The following is a 20,734-nucleotide window of genomic DNA, read 5'->3' as shown; positions in this document are numbered from 1 at the left end:
TTGAGATTCTGGTTCACCGCTGGACGAGGGCTGACGAAATGTCTATTTACTTCGGATTAACAGGATGGGTCGGTCGTGACTGTTGATAGACAAAACCGCACAGCAAAATTACAGGTGAATGTCGTCGTCGTGCCAGACCGAATGAATGGGTTCCATGCGTCCACCTGTTTTTGGCGTCAAGTTGATACCGTTGATACGTTTCTATTTATATCAACTTTTCGATTGACGTAGCCTTATTTACAGAATAAAGCAGTTTTTTTTAACCTGGATACAAAAGTTTATGAAGAATCGTAGAAGTTTTGAATCAAACTAAAAAGCATTTCTTGCGTCTAGTATCTTAGCGGGTTAGCTGCATTGAACGATTTAGCTTCGTCGATGTTCTTTTCTTATCAATGCAGCGGAAATTTCGGTAGTTTGCTGGAGATGTTATGGTTTGGTGTGACAAATGATGATTGCACAAATGATAATCTAATGAGGTGGATTATATATTCTAAAGAAAGTCAAGTAAGCATCTCGAGTAGCAAGGGGAAACAAAACTATATCACAATTGTAACAGATTCAGTTATTCAAAACAACCATTGATATAATGAAGTTATTACAATTTGCTTCGCATTTTTTTAACAAAATTAGATTAAAGAATATCCTGAACCATTTTCCCATGAAATTCCCTTGGGAATTCCACAAAATCTCTATTGGAAATTCAAAGTATTTTCCTAAGAATTTGCGAAGAACTTCCCTAGAAAATTTTCAAGAATTTTCCTGGGGAATTCCGAAAAATATCCCTTGAAAATTCTAAAAAAATTGCCATTGAAATTTCAAATAATTTTCTTTGACAATTCCTAATAATCACGATACATGACAGATTTTTTAGTTGGAAAAAGCTCAGTAGTTGTCGATCCACTGATGCTCTTTATTTATCCTTCATGCTCTTGACGTTCCACTTTACCAACCAAATTTTGAGGTGATCGCAAACTTATAACAACATCAACAAAACGGTAAAAAAAATAAATACAACCCAAAATTAATGTGTTAACAACTTTTTTTCAATTCGATGAATTTAATCCAACTCAGAATCATTTTTCTTAGAGGAATATTTTATAAACAAAAACAATTTTTATATTACCGCTTACAAATCAATTGTTATTCCAAAGATGAAGAAATATTTGGAGTTCCGTTCAAAACAATGGTCAGTGATTTTATTTTAATTTATAAGCAGATGCGCTCTTTTCTGCATGTCTAATGGCAATATACAATTTGAAAAAGTGACTGTTGCATTCATCATTCCCAACTAGTCTGCATCATCTCGTCCACTGTTAATTACGGGGTTTGCGAGATAACAATGTTCACAAAAGAGTCACGTTTGTGTCACTAAAACACCCGCCATCATTTGCCGAATAGATACCCGACGGCTCACGCTCTCCGCTGTTGATTGTTTGACGATTCAAGCAGAATATGCAAAACAATTCAACTCATCAGGTGATGCTCATCATCGCCATCAACAATAACAGCAACAACAACAACATTGTTCTACTCTCGAATGCGATAAAAATACAACCCATTACAATGTGTAGTACATCGATGTTCGAGATAACCTCTTTTATCTCGCGATCCGTGGATGTCTCCCGAGTAATAAATTATTAGAAATAAATAATAGTAATATTCTTACTATAGTGAACTCTAACCCTAACATCGAGTTACAGAGGTTAAATTTTAAAATTGGTTTGAGAAAACCAATCAGATTAGGCAGGATTTGCTTCAAGTTAGGGAAAATACCAAACATCAAGTAGAGCAGAGTTCGCCGTATTATTTTTTTGTTATTTCCCCGTTATCCACACATGACATCATATTCTAATGCAAAAAATATGAATTATGGAGATTTATTATCTCTCGTAATTGAAAGCAACATGAAACTTTGCTGTTATAATGAGTTTGTTTTCCATTAGTATTTGCTGGAAGACAATTCGAGATTTTTTTAGATATGTTAGACTGGTTTATTTTATAATTTGTTTAAATTGTTATTATTTTGATTTTTGCTCTTTCGACCACTTGAAGAGGAAAAAATCACGATAATAAAGTATAAAAAAAACTTTATTGCCAAAAAGCTTGATTGTCATTTGCTATTACTCGGGTCAGCGAACAACAAATGGCATTAGCCCATCCTCGTGAGTTTCGTGCATTCGCTCGTGTATGTAAGGGAGGATGGTCTAATATGCATCCCACTGTTTTTTACGTTTTAATCAATTTAAACTAAACTACCGAATCATTTCAACGTGTCCCTCGCGTATCAGCTGAAAGAACAGCCAATCGTTTGATTTCAGTGAAAATCAAGTGATTTCTTCAATTTTTTCCCATTCCAGCTAGATATTGAATAACCAATATTGAATTGTAATGGCGGTTTCCACTCAGAAATGTAGTATAAGCAATTTTACGAAAAGTGTTGTGCATTCCGCCATTTTATCTCATGAGTGCATTTTATACCATTTTCCCTTAGGTTTTGATGACGTGTGAATGGTTTTGTGTTGTGCGGTGAATGAGAGCACAATCACCCTATTGCATGTTTGTTTATTCTCACCTTAGCCGACCGACGAGCTGCGATTGCCGAGAAGGTATCTACTCAGTAAAATAATAACGGAATTTCACTCGAGATCATAAATCCGGAGATTACTCGTCACAGTCGTCACAAGAGAGAACGCTACTACAAAAATAAGTAGCGTTTAACGATATGGAGCAGAGCGATGAGTCTTGAATGCTAGCGATCAGTTCATATGATTAAATGACAAACATTTCAAATTTCAAAGCAACTAACGGTTGTGTCGCCGAAAATGTGAAAATCTGAAATATAAAGCTGACAGTTGCTTCTTTAACGTGATTGACGAGTCTAAAAATCAAGATGCATTTTATTGTTATTATTAGTGCGAGTTCTGGATAGTTCTACTAGATAGAAATTATTCCTGTGTAACCTCTTTTAAATCCAATTAAGTGAAAAGCACCTACCTGGATACCAGGTTGGCTGCAGCGTCAGTATACCTATGCCAGGTGTATTGTAAAGCTCAAAAATCGTCGGTCTGAGGGCGATTTTCCTCCAGTTTCCCCGAACGTTTAGGGTCCTCAGGTCAAATTCCACCGCGTGCAGCCAGCGCGTTCGCGACCTTCCTCGAAGTCGCCGTCCTCTTTCCTGTTCTCTGTTGAATATTGTTTTCGCTATCCTTACTTCCGACATTCGCACTAACTTATCACTAAAATTGGGGTGTGAATATTGTTGCATGTGAATTTTTGTAATTGATTTTCCAATAAGTGACATTGAATTCCCAAAGTCGGCATGTGCTAAACTACTTAACCAGAGTAACGTTTTATGATTTCACGATGATGTTCAATACCAATAGCAGTAGCAGCGCAAATCAAGAAATGATTAACATCCTCGCCGTTCACTGAATGCTGGGCGTGGTTCCACTACACTATACTCCGTAATAGCGCTTGAAACCGATGCGCAACAGATGCGTGTCTGCACGTTTGAATGCTTGTACGAACGGATGATGTCAGTCAGTGTGCAAATATAAACAAATCGAATTCAGTTCAGGTGCGATTGATATGGTCTTGACACGAGATACGAGTTTTGCGGTGAAGCACAAGAAGTTTGCTTAATCCATTTTCTGTAGAATTATACACGTTGTTGTTTTTGTTGTTAGATTGTATGACTGTGCAGTTTGTATATATTAGATGATGATGCCTAGAGAAAAAAGAACCTTTGACTTGAATTATCACTTCATCATTTGAATGTTAAATGTCTCAAAGTGTGCCGTATTAGATACATTCTTGTTTTGTTTGACGAATGTAATCGCGTAGGGGGTCTGTCATAGAAGTTGAGTCAAATCGAGCCTCCATATCGAACAGATATGGAAAATTCAACTTTTACGGCAGACCCGTAGATGTCGCAGAAACGCTTCAACTATTCATGTGCAAATTCCACTTGTCTGGTCTTCTTTTGTGAATACTTAATTGATTGTACCACCAAAACACACTTTCTGAACAAGTGCCTTCCATTTACCCTCACGTTACCCTCTCTAAGAAATAACAAAACGCATTGCGTCTGTGTCCCTATTGCCAATGTTCTGCGGTTTCCTAGCCTTGACGTTCTTTCGAAGCAAAAAGTAGCTGCTCAAGTAACCAATTTTGCAATAGCGATGTTGTCGAAGCGGAAAAAAAGATCAACATAACACATCAGAACCCACTTCAGACCCAACACTGCTGTAGTTTCACCGTAGACGTTCACAAGCGCCTTCTCTCTCTCTACCCACAAGTTGTGCCTCTTATACTAAAGTAGTGTTCAGCCACGCACCGGATCGCCCCGGTATAGCTAACTAAGCAGTAATCGGACGGGAAAACTGATTTCGTTTTTGTTTTTGCTTCTTATCTTTTCATGCACTAATCAGGTCCTGTCTATGAGCACGGATGACTATCGGAAGGCGACGCTGTTTGCAACCAGTTCCTTCGATCAAGAATTCCAGATTCCGGACTTGATCGGCCAGACGGAGATCCTGAGCGAGGAGCATCGGTAAGTTATAGGGTTAGTTGTTTTATTTTGGTGGTGCCGTTGATCGAATGGGATTAAGAACAATTAGGAGAATCATATGTACTTGATTTCTTATGCAGTTGAATTGTAGTACCGTGGGTCACCGAAATCAGTACACTTAAGTAGTTTAGTATATGAAAAAATCATTAGAAAATAGGAATCGAATGTAAATAAAACGTTTGTCATTGACACAGGAGCATGAAGGCTTCTACTTTTGAAGTGTTTCACATTTACTCATTAAAAACTATGAAAAACATGACAAAATAATGAATAAAATCTATTACTCTAGACTCGAAATCCGTCCATCTTTGACGGATTTCGAATCAAAGGATCAAAATCCGTACAGCTATTTTTAACTAAATATTTAAACTGAAGCAGTCTGATTGGCTAAACTAACACTGTAAATATAGTTCGTTACGCACCTTGAGAAGCGATCCCTTCGATTTGTATTCCGCTTATCTTATGTAATGGTTCGCAATTAGCAATTAAAACACAGTAACTTTTGGTACAATTATGTTCCACCCGAAAACAAAATGGCGGCAAAAACTCCGCGTTTGGTATGTGGCGATTTGCTTTTGAATTTTGTTGTTTTAATTTCAAATCCTTTCCATTTCAATGCGCTAAAAGCTTACTGCCATGTATCTGAACAGGATAAGATAAGTTATTTCTACATTAATTAACTTTAACCGCCTTTAATTTATTGATATCTCATAAGGTGGACGGATTTCGGTGCTGTACGGATTTCGGTCCCGCACGGTGCTACGATTGTCTTTGCACTGAATAGAGATAGGAAAAGAACAGAAATTTGGTACAAGTAATTACAAGAAACCTACGGGTCCTTTGCATCTCTATAAGTTGGGAATAAGATGGGGTATGAAACAGTAATTTATGTATTGCTACGAAACACTTCTTTAATTTATTTCGAAAAAGTTTATTCAAGTAGTAACATTTCAGATTGAACAATCCAGCTCTCGAACATTTTGGATTTTTAGTTAGGGGAAAAGATCATTTGGATAGTACTCATATTACCACCCTAAACGTTTTTACTTTAAAAGGGCACATCACAATCAAATTACTTAGGTTTTTATGCACAGTTATCATATCGTAGAAATACTACAATAAGAGATCGGCAAAGACGCCATCTTGTTTCCAATCGAACCGTCAAAAGCGGTTCCAATTCGACTTGTTTACATTTTGCATCCATAAGAAGCAAGCAAAAAGTTCAAGTGCTGCCAATCTTATTTTTACGATATCATGCATTTTCATACGTTGCCATTTCGACAGTTTTTCACTCCGGTAGGTTTTAAGTGATGTACAAAAAATAATCAATCCTCATGCTCCCTTGATACTTTTTAGACACGAAAAAGTATCTTAGAAAAAAACATAACTTCTTTGATTCTCAACCACTCATCCACTAACTGAACTGGGAAGAGAACTGGAATTGGTCACCTACAGAGCTGTTACAACAGTCGCGGATTTCGCGATTTTCGTGTTTTTCGTGAATTTCGCGGATTTGTCGCGAAAATGGCGGTTCCTTTAAATGTTGTCGCGAAAATCGCGGATTTTATTTACACTCTCTCGAAAATTCAAAATGTTATTGTTTTTTTATATGAGTATATGAGAAGCCGAATTATGTTTAGAAATTAGACTTTGTTTCCAATATTTTTGAGAGTGGTTCTCATAAATGTTGTTGCGAATATCATAGATTGTTTGTACAATTTGAGGAACGACAGTTTGTCTATTTTGCTCTTCAAGGGTGTTTGACAGGATTGAGCGCATTAAAATTCATCCTGAGACCGCTGGGACTGTTCTAAAGCACGCTAGTTGTTGCACGTAACTATACCGATTGTTATCAACCCACTTAGTTGTGCGATAGCTTCATCTTTCCGACCTTCTTCCTCAACTCAAGCTCTATCTCAGTGTTTCCCAACAAGTGGTCTGCGACCCCCTGGGAAACGCGAAGCGTATGCAAAGCATTACTCCTTTTTGTGGTTTGAAAGAAACGTTTCTATTCTATTCTTCTAGAAATGTAATTATTTGGAAAATACAATCAAAAGCGACAACATAATGACTACAATAAAAAGCTTTATAAATCTGGTGGAAAACAGTTTAAGGAGTTTGTACTGTTGGTGGACCAGCAATGCTTGTGTTGAAATCAGGATTTCAGAGAAGCCATGACTTACCGTTATGCCCTTGTCTGTAAGACCCTATCGCAACCATTTCAAAAAGAGCTGGAGACTGTTATCAGAATCGTGAACTACATCAAATCTGGAGCTCTTAACACACGTCTGTTCAAAGAACACTGCAAAGAAATAAATGCAGATCACAAGGGCCTTTTTTTCATCATCGCCATACGTATTAAGGGGGCCGTGGGCCACTGGATTGATCGTCAAGAGGGTCGCGACGCTGAAAAGGTTGGGAGCCACTGCTCTATCTGGTAAAAGGGCGAAAGTCGCAACAGAGAATTCTCTTCATCGACTTCCCCTATCTATATATATAAAAATCAATCTATGTATGTATGTTCGCTAACTACTTCTGAACCACTGGGCCGAATTCAACCAAATTTGGTACACACGTTCTCTATCCTCAGGGGAAGTTGACAAGGGGGGGGGGAGGGTCATTTAGAAAAGGGGGAGGGGTTTTGTTTAGAAAACGAACAATTATGTGTAACTTGCATCTCCTAGGTTCTATTTCAATCAAATTTTGTACACATATTCAATATAAGGAGACAACCATATGAGAGTGTAATCTTTGAAAGGGGGGAGGGGTCTGGAGGGAGGGGTATGGTTCAGAAAACGGGTAATTCAGAGTAAATTCTGAACCCCTGCACCGATTTCAACCAAATTTGATACAAACATTCTCTACCCTAAACAAAAGATAACAAAGCGGGTGGGGCGGTCATTGTAAAAAAAGGGAGGGTATGGGGGGAGGGGTTGTCTTTATAAAACGAGCAATTCAGTGTAACTCCCAACCCCCAGTACCCATATCAACCAAATTTTGTACACATATTCACTAAGAGTAGTCGATCATATGGAAGTGTAATTTGGTAAAGAGGGGAGGGGGCTGGTGGGAGGGTATTGTTCAGAAAACAAGCCATTCAGCGTATCTTTTCACCCCCTGGACCGATTTCATCCAAATTTGGTACACATTCTCTATCCTAAGGAGAAAATAACAAAGGGTGGTATGATCATTGGGAAAAAGGGATGGTAAGGGGAAGGGTTGTATTTAGAAAAGAGCAATTCAGTGTAACACCTAACTCCCAGGACCGATTTCAACCAAAATTGGTGTACACATTTTCTATCCCAAGGAGAAGATAACAAAGGAGGTGGGAGGTCATTGGGGAAAAAGGAAGTTATGGGGAAGGGGTTGTCTTTAAAAAATGAGCAATTCAGTGTAACTCCCAGGATAAATTACAACCAGATTTGGTACACTTATTCTCTATTTTGGAAGATGTTTATTGAAAAGGTAGAAGGGCCAAACAAATATATAAAAATAGATTGATACAAAGGAACAATTCTATGAGCGGTAGATCTACCTCTGTGGGTTTTGTGCTACAGCATTGGACATTTTAATTGAATAATTTACTTTTCAGTCCCTAGCAAAGCCGAATACATATAGCTATTAGCTATCTATATATCTCGGATACTTATTCAACGTATGTGACGTATGTGATTTTGTAAACAAAAATTTAAACGTTGATTTCTGCAATCTGATAGCACTCCCACGCAAACCATCGCCACATACAGGTAGGGGAGGTTTCGGCTACATGTTCGTTGTGTTGGTTTGCGTAGGAGTGCCATCATATTTGACAAATCGACGTATGCATCTTTGTTTACAAAATCACATACGTCCTGAATAAGTACCGAGATATATAAAACTCAATGTTTGTATGTTTGTGTGTATGCTCCAGCCTAACTTCTGAACCCATTATTGTATTGTTTAGTTATCGATCAATTTAACCATTTATCGAAATTATGGTTGCCCAGTGACAAGCAATGATTAATGTGTTTCCTTCTGGATGGTGAATGTGATCCCTTCTTTAAAAATAGACGTTTGCCCGGAATAAGGCATCGGTGGATGTTTTTCCTTCTTTAGAAATAAACGTTTGCCCGGAATATGGCGATTATGGGTTTGCTCCCTTCTTCAAAACCAGTCAATGTTTTCAAATGAAATCTGCCTTCTTCTGATCAAATGATGAAGTATCGATAAGAAAACGCAATTATCCTGTTGACCAATTGGTTTATTCATTTTCCGATTGTGAAAAAAAAACTGCGAATCAAACTGGCAATTCCGAGCAAGGCCGGGTACATAAAGCTAGTTTTGAATAAAAGTGACAAGCAGAGGAGTTCTTTCCAGTTTATCACCTCATTGTTTTCTATCGTTCTGAGGTGATAAACCACAAAGAAATCCGCTGCTTGTCACTTTTTTTTTTTAAGGGGAAGTCGACGAAGAGAATTCTCTCTTGCGACATTCGCCCTTATTCCAGATAGAGCTTGATGTAGTCCTTTGTTCTGTCATAGCTCAATAGACCTTCCATGTCAAAAATTATTTCTCGTTTTATAGTCTCAGTCAATTCATTGACTTATTTGAGGTCAACTTTCCCAAAGAACCCAAATTAAAAAAAAATCGAAAACAAATACTGCAAAATGCAAAAGTGCTGCACGCGTAAACCGGCTGAAGGATTCGCCTGGTGTTGGTTCAAAATCGGGCGAATGTTAGGCCAAGTTTGAAAAACAGCATTTTTTCGATTTCTTTCGGGAAAGGACAATTACCATCATTGCTCGGTTAGATATTTTTTTCGGTTGACAACATTTCTGGTATTTCGCGATCCAAAATTCCTCGTTTGCTTGTGTTCACTGTTGTAAAATGTCATTTGACTAATTTGTTTAAAACATTTTTTAGAAGCCTAAATAACTTTCTAGTTTTTAATGATCCTTTAATACTTTGGTAGTCTTACATTTTTTTAAAAACCAAAGGTAGGGGGACAAGGGGCAATATGGACACCCTAAGGTTTTAATCAATATTAGGTGATTCAAATTGAATATAATTCGGATTTCTAGCAATTACATGATACTATTACTCGTTAACTACCAGTTCTGTATTGAATCGTATTGAAAATAAAGCAATTTCAATCAAATAGGACAATTTTGTAATAGTTAATTTTTCACTACTCTCGGGAAGGTAGCGGGGTAGATTGGACACCCCCATGGGGCAGTATGGACACCCTTTTAAAATATGAAAAAAATTATCTTACTTGTGATTATATGCCATTGTAACCTATTTTATGGATCATCCAACATAAATATTACCCAATTGTTCATCTTCCTGTCATGATTTTGTATGAGACACCTAATATTGTGTTTGGATCATCAACATCCGAAAATCTATTTCCTACTCTTAAGCGAGGTCATATATGGTCGTTTTCTATATTTATTCCATGGTGAATAGAAGAAGATTGATTACGTAACACAAAAATATGCCACTTTCAGGCGGCCTTATACATGTATGTCGAACTTTTTGTATGAAGCATATGATTGTTTTTATATGGATCCCCACACTTATTGCAAGACCCCTTCCCAATCGTCTCTACTCTACTCTACTCTCTAATCTACGCATACCCTTATTTACCCTACTGGCATCGCCAATCCTTCCAATGGGTTGTACCGATCAACATGCCAACGAGATTGCCAAATCTATACAAAACACTTCCTTTTTTGGTTGCATTTTCAGCGACTTTTATGGTATATATATGCTTCCTTTTGAATAAGTACCCGAGATATATAAAACTCAATGTTTGTATGTTTGTGTGTATGCTCCAGCCTAACTTCTGAACCCATTATTGTATTGTTTAGTTATCGATCAATTTAACCATTTATCGAAATTATGGTTGCCCAGTGACAAGCAATGATTAATGTGTTTCCTTCTGGATGGTGAATGTGATCCCTTCTTTAAAAATAGACGTTTGCCCGGAATAAGGCATCGGTGGATGTTTTTCCTTCTTTAGAAATAAACGTTTGCCCGGAATATGGCGATTATGGGTTTGCTCCCTTCTTCAAAACCAGTCAATGTTTTCAAATGAAATCTGCCTTCTTCTGATCAAATGATGAAGTATCGATAAGAAAACGCAATTATCCTGTTGACCAATTGGTTTATTCATTTTCCGATTGTGAAAAAACTGCGAATCAAACTGGCAGCTCTGAGCAAGGCCGGGTACATACAGCTAGTTTTGAATAAAAGTGACAAGCAGAGGAGTTCTTTCCAGTTTATCACCTCATTGTTTTCTATCGTTCTGAGGTGATAAACCACAAAGAAATCCGCTGCTTGTCACTTTTTTTTTTTAAGGGGAAGTCGACGAAGAGAATTCTCTCTTGCGACATTCGCCCTTATTCCAGATAGAGCTTGATGTAGTCCTTTGTACTGTTATAGCTCAATTGACCTTTCCCGTCAAAAATTGTATCTCGTTTTATAGTCTCAGTCAATTCTTTGACTCATTTGAAATCAATTTTCCCAATTAACCCATGTTTAAAACAATCGACAACAAAAACTGAAAAAGTGTTACACACGTAAACCGGCTGAAGGATTCGGCTGGTGTTGGTTCAAAACCGGGCCAATGTTAGGCCAAGTTCGAAAAACAGCATATTTTACGATTTCTTGCGGGAAAGGGCAATTACCATCATTGCTCGGTTAGATATTTTTTCGGTTGACAACACTTCTGCTATTTTGCGATTCAAAATTACTCGTTTGCTCGTGTTCACTGTTGAAAAATAGCATTTGACTAATTTGTCTAAAACATTTTTTAGAAGCCTAAATAACTTTATAATTTTAATGATCCTTTAATACTTTGGTAGTCTTACATTTTTTTAAAAACCAAAGGTAGGGGGACAAGGGGCAATATGGACACCCTAAGGTTTTAATCAATATTAGGTGATTCAAATTGAATATAATTCGGATTTCTAGCAATTACATGATACTATTACTCGTTAACTACCAGTTCTGTATTGAATCGTATTGAAAATAAAGCAATTTCAATCAAATAGGACAATTTTGTAATAGTTAATTTTTCACTACTCTCGGGAAGGTAGCGGGGTAGATTGGACACCCCCATGGGGCAGTATGGACACCCTTTTAAAATATGAAGAAAATTATCTTACTTGTGATTATATGCCATTGTAACCTATTTTATGGATCATCCAACATAAATATTACCCAATTGTTCATCTTCCTGTCATGATTTTGTATGAGACACCTAAAATTGTGTTTGGATCATCAACATCCGGAAATCTATTTCCCTCTTCTTAAGCGAGGTCATATATGGTCGTTTTCTATATTAATTCCATGGTGAATAGAAGAAGATTGATTACGTAACACAAAAATATGCCACTTTCAGGCGGCCTTATACATGTATGTCGAACTTTTTGTATGAAGCATATGATTGTTTTTATATGGATCCCCACACTTATTGCAAGACCCCTTCCCAATCGTCTCTACTCTACTCTACTCTCTAATCTACGCATACCCTTATTTACCCTACTGGCATCGCCAATCCTTCCAATGGGTTGTACCGATCAACATGCCAACGAGATTGCCAAATCTATACAAAACACTTCCTTTTTTGGTTGCATTTTCAGCGACTTTTATGGTATATATATGCTTCTATGGTATATACCTATGTCATGTACTGGAACTTTTATAGCGATTTATAATTCCGCACCATGATAACACGATATGAAAGCCAAGTTCGATGAGTTTGAGGTTATGTTTTTAATTTTTAAGATGTCAGTTCTACCCCCATATAGAGTGTTCAGTTTGCCCCAACAGGTGAACAAATTTAAAAACTGTTGGAAATTTTGAAAAAATCAAGGAAACTTGTCACAAATGCATGCCAGAGCACTGTAAATAACAGAATTTTGCTATGGGATGACCAATAATTGAGAAATCATCTTCTGTGGTAAACTAAAGCTTATTTTATGGGAGGTGAAACTTATAATTTTTAACCATTTGGAAGACATTCTAACTTTTTTGTCAAATTTGTGCGCTGAGAAAATAAAACAATGGCTTCTACGCTATAAATTAGTTGTTTATAAAAGGATTATAGAGTTCGTTGCATTGAAAGTAGAAAAATAATTGAATTAACAAGAATATTGGGGGTGTTCAATCTGCCCCGGGTGTTCATAATGCCCCCTGGTCCCCTACATTGCCCTGAATATAAGGCTAAGGCTCGAGCCTTGACAACAGAATCTTTTCCAAATATCACTTGTCGTTTGAATAACATTTTGCCTCTCACGTCTCAGACTATTTTAACAGCAATGTCCTGTTAGACAAAAACAAAGCACTATTTAAGCGCTATAAGTTCGTTACACCTTATAATTTGATATCGTGCTTCTGAAAAAGGTTTAGAGAAATTAGACAAATGAATGCCAATGACATTTTAAAACACTGCTCTTGCTTGAGTACATTACAGAAATTGAGACTCCATGGGAAAACACGGTTGGTTGCAAATCCGATGATCCACTGATCGCAATAGATTGGTGGTCAACAGACGATGCAATCCCTCCGACTTGGTACTAGTATGTAACTAGTAAAATAATGTATCTTGATTTTAAACGTCATGTTTATTTTCAGTGAAATTTAAATCTGTTAACTGACATCAAAACACTTTTGAGTGATAAAGCCTGGAGTTCGACAAGGCTATTAGTAATGATATTTATTTATGAACCATGAAATTATTTATGCTTAACCATTTAAAACATCATGCGGCATATTATTTAATTTTTACTATTCTTCAAAGTATCGTCAGTGTTGGTAAAATCTCAAAATCTTAAATCTTATCAGCGATTCAAATCGTGCGTGAGTCAAATCCCATCAGAATCATAGTCTAGACAATCGCTCATGAGTCGAATCGCGATTTTCATCATTGCATGATTTTTACGTGTTCTTCTTCATTGTTGATTGCATTGAATTGACTTTGACGTGCATGAAGCATCGATGATTGAGATTTGAGTATGATTCTACCAACACTGATCGTTAGATTAAAAGCAACAATATTGAAATTTTGCATTGAAATGTGTTGATGTTGATAAGGCCAATATTTTTGCTTATCGCGGTTTTGTTTTTTGTAGTAGCGGATTTCATTTTGTTAATCGCGGATTGGAATTATATCAGTTTGTAACAGCCCTGTACGTGAATCCGGAATAATACCGAGGTCGCATTGGTTTAGATTTTTTTTTAACAGAATGACCTGAAACTCATATTTTTGTGTGACATACTACATGGTACCACGAGACATGTACAATAGAGCCTATATCAAGGTTCCTGGATGGTTTTGGGTTGGTTCCGCAGCTGGTTTTCCCTAGCAACCCTATAACCAGAGACCGCCGGAGTGAAAATCTGCCGAAATGGCAACGTATGAAAATTCATGAAATCGGGCAAATAATACTGGCAGTACTTGAACCTTTTCCTTGCTTCTTATGGATGCAAAATGTGAACAAGTCGAATTGGAACCGCTTTTGACTGTTCAATTGGAAACATTGGATCTCTTATTCTAGTATTTCTAGTTTCCCCGGGAAAGTGATCACTTTTTCATATGATCTGAAACCTATCTTGCGACATGTCAAACTCTATGACTTCGCGAGACATGTTCAATAGAGTCCATTTCGAGGTACATGAGTGGTGTTGGTCAGGTTCCGTGGCATTCCGGGAAGTTGGTTTCACCGAGAAAGTGTCTACTTTTTATATGATTCAAAACCCATTCTGCGACATGACTAATTTCATGATTTTTCAAGACATATGCAAAAAAATATCCATGAATTTGGGCTTAGCCAGAGATTTGGGTGAGCTCGTAATTCATCCTTCGCCACCACAAAGCCACCGCTTCTTGCACACTGTCAAAGATGGTCCTAAGCACACTTCTCTCGAAAACTTCGAATGCTTGCAACTCCTCCTCGAGCATGGTCCAATTTTCATGTCCGTAGAGAGCTACCGGTCTTATGAGCGTTCTGTAGATGACACATTTGGTGCGGGTGTGGTCCGACTTCCACAGATGATGCGTCTTCGTATTTCACGACTAACATTGTAACCAGGCGTTAGCATGGATCCAAGGTAGACACATTCATCGACCATCTCGAAAGTATCACCGTCTATCGTCTACACTGCTTCTCCGGCTAGGAATGCCACAAGAAAACAAACTCGTTGCACATTGAATCGACAATCAACACTCCTGAAGTATGTGCTGCTAAATATTAACGCAATCGAGATGAAGATCTCAGGATTTATTTAGCGATTTATACACCTAACCAGCGGATGGCAGATTTTAGTACAGTTCTGCATAAGAACCTTGCAGAAACTGTATAATAATTGGGCATATACAAAATCTGTATTATTTAAATACAATTATTGTATTGATACAATATACAATATTTGTATAAAAAGCTTACAGAATTGTATATGCCCAGATTTTATTCAATAATTGTCAGATTTGTTTTTTGGGTGTACTGATTTATTTAGTATGAGGGTCGAGGGATAATCGATAGACAAAAGTTATTGTTTGAAAATCAACAGATTGAAAGCCGTTCGCTAGGGTACGAACGGAACAAGTATAAAGCGACATAATGTGAATGGGAGGCATAGATACCATCTGTTGAATAGCATACAATCGAGGCGTGAATCTTCTTACCTAACGTCCTGGTTGTGGGCGACGACGAATTTAGGAATTAAGGGCTTAGAGATTTAAGAATTTTGGAATTCAGGAATTTAGAAGCTTGTGAATTTACGATTTTAGAAATTTCGAAATTTGGGAATTTAACAATTTGTGAAATTAGGGATTCAGGAATTTATGAATTTCGGGAATTTCAGGAATCTGGGAAGTTCAACCAGGAATTCCTCTTGGATTTTCTGAAGGAGCTATACAAAGTGATCTTAGAGAGTTTCTACATCTCCTAAAGTTCAGCCAGATAATCCCTCTGAGGAGCCTATAGCAATTTCTCCTGCAGTTCCTGCACAATTCCACTCTGAAGCTCTTGCGTCATGAAATTCTTCTAAGAATTCCTTCTCGAATTCCACCAGAAATTCCTCCTGGAATTCCTACGATAACTCTGGGAATTTTCCAAATTAAAATATCGCTGTCGAATGATTTTTTTTCTCACATTTGTTACTAAAAGTTGTAACCTACATGAGTTATTCTAAGAATTCATGGGCGGAGATTTTTTGAAAAAAAAAACATGTAGAATTCCTAAAGGTATTCTAAGAAAAAAAACCCAAAAAACTTCACAAGAAAACCCTGGAAAAGCACCTGAAAAATCATAGAAGAATATTTGGAAGACCTACAGGAGGATCTATAGGAGTAATTTCTGGAGGAGCTACAAGGTGATTTTTTGAAGAAAATCCTGGAAGGAATCCTGGTGGAGCTCCCAGAAGAATTCCTAAAATTCATTCTGAATTTCCCCAGGAATTCATTCTGATTTTCCCCAGGAAATCATTTTGGATTCCCCCAGAAATTCATTCTGAATTCCCCCAGGAATTCATTCTGAATTCCACCAGAAATATATTTCCATTCTGAATTCTCCCAGAAATTCATTCTGAATTCTCCCAGAAATTCACGGTGAATTCCCCCAGAAATTCATTCTGAATTCCCCAAAGGAATTCATTCTGAATTCCCCAAAGGAATTCATTCTGAATTCCCCAAAGGAATTCATTCTGAATTCCCCAAAGGAATTCATTCTGAATTCCCCAAAGGAATTCATTCTGAATTCCCCAAAGGAATTCATTCTGAATTCCCCAAAGGAATTCATTCTGAATTCCCCCAGGAATTCATTCTGAATTCCTCCAGGAATTCATTCTGAATTCCCCCAGGAATTCATTTTGAATTCCCCCAGGAATTCATTCTGAATTCCCCCAGGAATTCATTCTGAATTCCCCCAGGAATTCATTCTGAATTCCACCAGGAACTCATTCTGAATTCCACCAGGAATTCATTCTGAATTCCACGAGGAATTCATTCTGAATTCTCCCAGGAATTCATTTTGAATTCTTCCAGGATTTCATTCTGAATTCCCCCAGAAATTCATTCTGAATTCCCCCAGGAATGCATTCTGAATTCCCCCAGGAATTCATTCTGAATTCCCCCGTGAATTCATTCTGAATTCCCCCAGGAATTCATTCTGAGTTCCACCAGAAACTCATTCTGAATTCTACCAGGAATTCATTCTGAATTCTCCCAGGAATTCATTTTGAATTCTCCCAGGTTTTCATTCTGAATTCCCCCAGAAATTCATTCTGAATTCCTCCATGAATTCATTCTGAATTCCCCCAGGAATTCATTCTAAATTCCCCCAGGAATTCATTCTGAATTCCCCAGGGAAATCATTCTGAATTCTCCAAGGAATTCATTCTGAATTCTCCCAGGAATTCATTCTGAATTCTCCCAGGAATTCATTCTGAATTCTCCCAGGAGTTCATTCTGAATTCCCCCAGGAATTAATTCTGAATTCCCCCCGGAATTCATTCTGAATTCCCCCAGGAATTCATTCTGAATTCCCCCAGGAATTCATTCTGAATTCCCCCAGAAATTCATTCTGAATTCCCCCAGAAATTCATTCTGAATTCCCCCAGGAATTCATTCTGAATTCCCCCAGGAATTCATTCTGAATTCCCCAGGGAAATCATTCTGAATTCTCCCAGGAATTCATTCTGAATTCTCCCAGGAATTTATTCTGAATTCCCCCAGGAATTCATTCTGAATTCCCCCAGGAATTCATTCTGAATTCCCCCAGGAAGTCATTCTGAATTCCCCCAGGAATTCATTCTGAATTCCCCCAGGAATTCATAATGAATTCCCCCAGGAATTCATTCTGAATTCCCCCAGGAATTCATTCTGAATTCCCAGGAATTCATTCTGAATTCCCCAGAATTCATTCTGAATTCCCCAGGAATTCATTCTGAATTCCCAGAATTCATTCTGAATTCCCCAGGAATTCATTCTGAATTCCCAGGAATTCATTCTGAATTCCCAGAATTCATTCTGAATTCCCCAGGAATTCATTCTGAATTCCCAGGAATTCATTCTGAATTCCCAGGAATTCATTCTGAATTCCCCAGAATTCATTCTGAATTCCCAGGAATTCATTCTGAATTCCCCAGGAATTCATTCTGAATTCCCAGGAATTCATTCTGAATTCCCAGGAATTCATTCTGAATTCCCCAGGAATTCATTCTGAATTCCCCAGGAATTCATTCTGAATTCCCCAGGAATTCATTCTGAATTCCCAGGAATTCATTCTGAATTCCCCGGAAATCATTCTGAATTCCCCAGGAATTCATTCTGAATTCCCAGAATTCATTCTGAATTCCCCAGAATTCATTCTGAATTCCCAGAATTCATTCTGAATTCCCAGGAATTCATTCTGAATTCCAGGATTTCATTCTGAATTCCCCAGAATTCATTCTGAATTCCCAGGAATTCATTCTGAATTCCCAGGAATTCATTCTGAATTCCCAGGAATTCATTCTGAATTCCCAGAATTCATTCTGAATTCCCAGGAATTCATTCTGAATTCACCAGGAATTCATTCTGAATTCACCAGGAATTCCTTCTGCATTCCCAGGAATTCATTCTGAATTCCCCCAGGAATTCATTCTGAATTCCCCCAGGAATTCATTCTGAATTCCCTCAGGAATTCATTCTGAATTCCCCCAGGAATTCATTCTGAATTCCCTCAGGAATTCATTCTGAATTCCCTCAGGAATTCATTCTGAATTCCCTCAGGTATTCATTCTGAATTCCCTCAGGTATTCATTCTGAATTCTCCCAGGGGGTCGTACACTAATTACGTAAGCACTTATGGGGGGAGGGGGTCGGTCATTTTCTTACGCTCAATATAAATAAAAATTGATTTGTATGGGAAATCTTACATGGGGGGAGAGGGGGTTGAAAATCCCACAAAAATTGCTTACGTAATTGGTGTACGGCCACCAGGAATTCATTTTGAATTCTCTCAGGAATTCCTTCTGATTTCCCACAGGATTTCCTTCTGAATTCCCCCAGGAATTCCCCCAGGAATTCCTTCTGAATTCCTCCAGGAATTCATTCTGAATTACCCCAGGAATTCATTCTCAATTACCCCAGGAATTCATTCTGAATTCCCCCAGGAATTCATTCCCCAAAAAATTCATGCTGGATTCCCCCAAGAATTTATCCTGAATTCCTACAGGATTTCATCCAGCAATCATTTTCCTCCAGGAGTTCATTCTAAATTCCTCCAGAAATTCATCCTGAATTCCTCCTTTATCTTGAATTCTTCAGGGAATTCATCCTGAATTCTTCAAGAAATTCATCCTGAATTCTTCCAGGAATTCATTCTAAACTCCTCCAGGAACTCATTCTGATTTCCCTCAGTAATTCATTCTGAATTCCCCATGAATTAATTTTGCTTTTTGTTCGGAGTTCATTCTGATTCACCCCAGGATTCTATTTGAATTCCCCCAGGAATTAATTCTGAATTTCCAGACCAACATTTGAAAAGGGCGTAACAACCAAAATTTGTTCCTTCAGATTCCTCGTCTACATATATAGCTATGTATGTAGACAAAGAATCAGAAGGATTAAATTTTGGCTGTTACACCCTTCTCAAATGTTAGTCTACATTTCTCCTGGAGTTACTTTAAGAATGCCTTGTTGGAGTTCCTCCGTATAGGAATTTCTCCAAAAAAATTTCTTGAAGCTCCACCAGAAATATCTACTAGAGTTCCCCCAGGATTCCCTCCTGATTTCACCAAGGAATTACTCCTGGCGTTCCTCCAGGATTTCCTCCTGCAGCTCTTCCAGAAATTACTTCTGGAGTTTTTCCAGGAATTCCTCCTAAAGTTCCTGCAGGGATTCCTCCAGGAGATCTCTCAGAGTATTTTTCAGTGATTCCTTCAAACGTCCCTTCGAATAAACAATTATTTTTCAATATTCATCGGATTTTTTTTTTTTTTTTTAAAGAGGTTTTCAGCCCTTGGCTGGCTTACCTCTGAAAACATCGGATTTATTATTCTGTTAGCAATGCAAAATTGAATAGCATGAAGAACTAATTGTGTACCTACTTTAAAAATTTTTATTCACTTTTTATCGGTTGTTTACTATCATGTTGTACTCATTCAAAAATTGTTCTGTTCTGCTAAATAAAGAAGGATCCATAACATAGGGTTTCTTACCCCATTCCCGGCCTAACATGCGTACGACTGCATTATTTGATTGATATTAATGACAAGAAGCAACTTTTCCTGAACTTTGTGGGCTGTATAATACTGCAATGAGGTTGACTTCTGCTTAAAAAATAGCTATTCGTGCTAAATATCGTTCAAAAAAGCTTTTATTTGATTTAAATTAACGAGGTGCAGCACTCATTTCAGTCATAGCGATTCCCATTCCGGCATACAAAAAAACAGTTCCCGGCCTAAGCAAAATTTCACTCAATCTCTCAACATTTTATTCTCATTCTCTCTCGGGACGGTAGAAAATGCGACGTAAACAAAAACATGCACGTTACACGACAACAAGATGCCAGATGGTATTATTCATAATCATTTTTATTTGGTTGAGAAGATATATTTACTCATCCAAATTTCTTCCAAATACTTAAAAACAATATTTTTTTCACCTTTTGAAACCGAGAGAATTATAAATAACATGATAGCGTCAACGTATTAGACAGTTTTCCTATTAACGATAAAGGATCATTTTCATACTCCTGGCCTTTTGGCAGCACGGTGCGGCTAGAAATTCTTAGGCCGAGGTGATTATTTGTTCGGTTTGAGGATACATTCTAAAATGTATTCTAATATGTTTAAATAAGTTATAGTGAAACGATCAAATAGGAAGAATTGAAGTGCGTTTGTTTATAATTATTGTGTGGTGATTAACAGTATCAAGCAATGGTTGTATCGAGCACTGTGACGACTTTCAGGTATGTGTTTATTTGATGATACTGTTTTGTAAAAGTGAAAGAATCACTCCGGCTCAGTGGTGTGGCAACGGAGAGCGAAATTTTGAAATCTACATTTTTATTTTCTACAATTGGATCAATTAGGAGTAAAACAAGTGGTTGACAAATATTGAGTATTGTGCAAGATAAATGGGAGACTTTTTAAAAATTATCAATCATAAACCTACGGCTTCCAAACAGTATA

At 37.5% G+C, this 20,734-nt stretch overlaps 1 protein-coding gene across 11 annotated transcripts in view; it reads left to right on the top strand.

Annotated features, from left to right (window-relative positions):
• Positions 1 to 20,734, top strand: part of LOC134227993 (TLD domain-containing protein 2) — a 671,450-nt gene that overhangs the window by 626,540 nt on the left and 24,176 nt on the right. For all 11 annotated transcript variants that reach the window (XM_062709741.1, XM_062709737.1, XM_062709740.1 and 8 more), the window contains one exon: positions 4,431 to 4,552. In XM_062709741.1, coding sequence (XP_062565725.1) covers positions 4,431 to 4,552 — 122 coding nt within the window. The remainder of the gene's footprint in view (positions 1 to 4,430; positions 4,553 to 20,734) is intronic.

Source organism: Armigeres subalbatus, chromosome 3 (assembly GCF_024139115.2).
Source record: "Armigeres subalbatus isolate Guangzhou_Male chromosome 3, GZ_Asu_2, whole genome shotgun sequence".
NCBI lineage: Eukaryota > Metazoa > Arthropoda > Insecta > Diptera > Culicidae > Armigeres > Armigeres subalbatus.
This window is presented reverse-complemented; position numbering and strand designations above follow the sequence as displayed.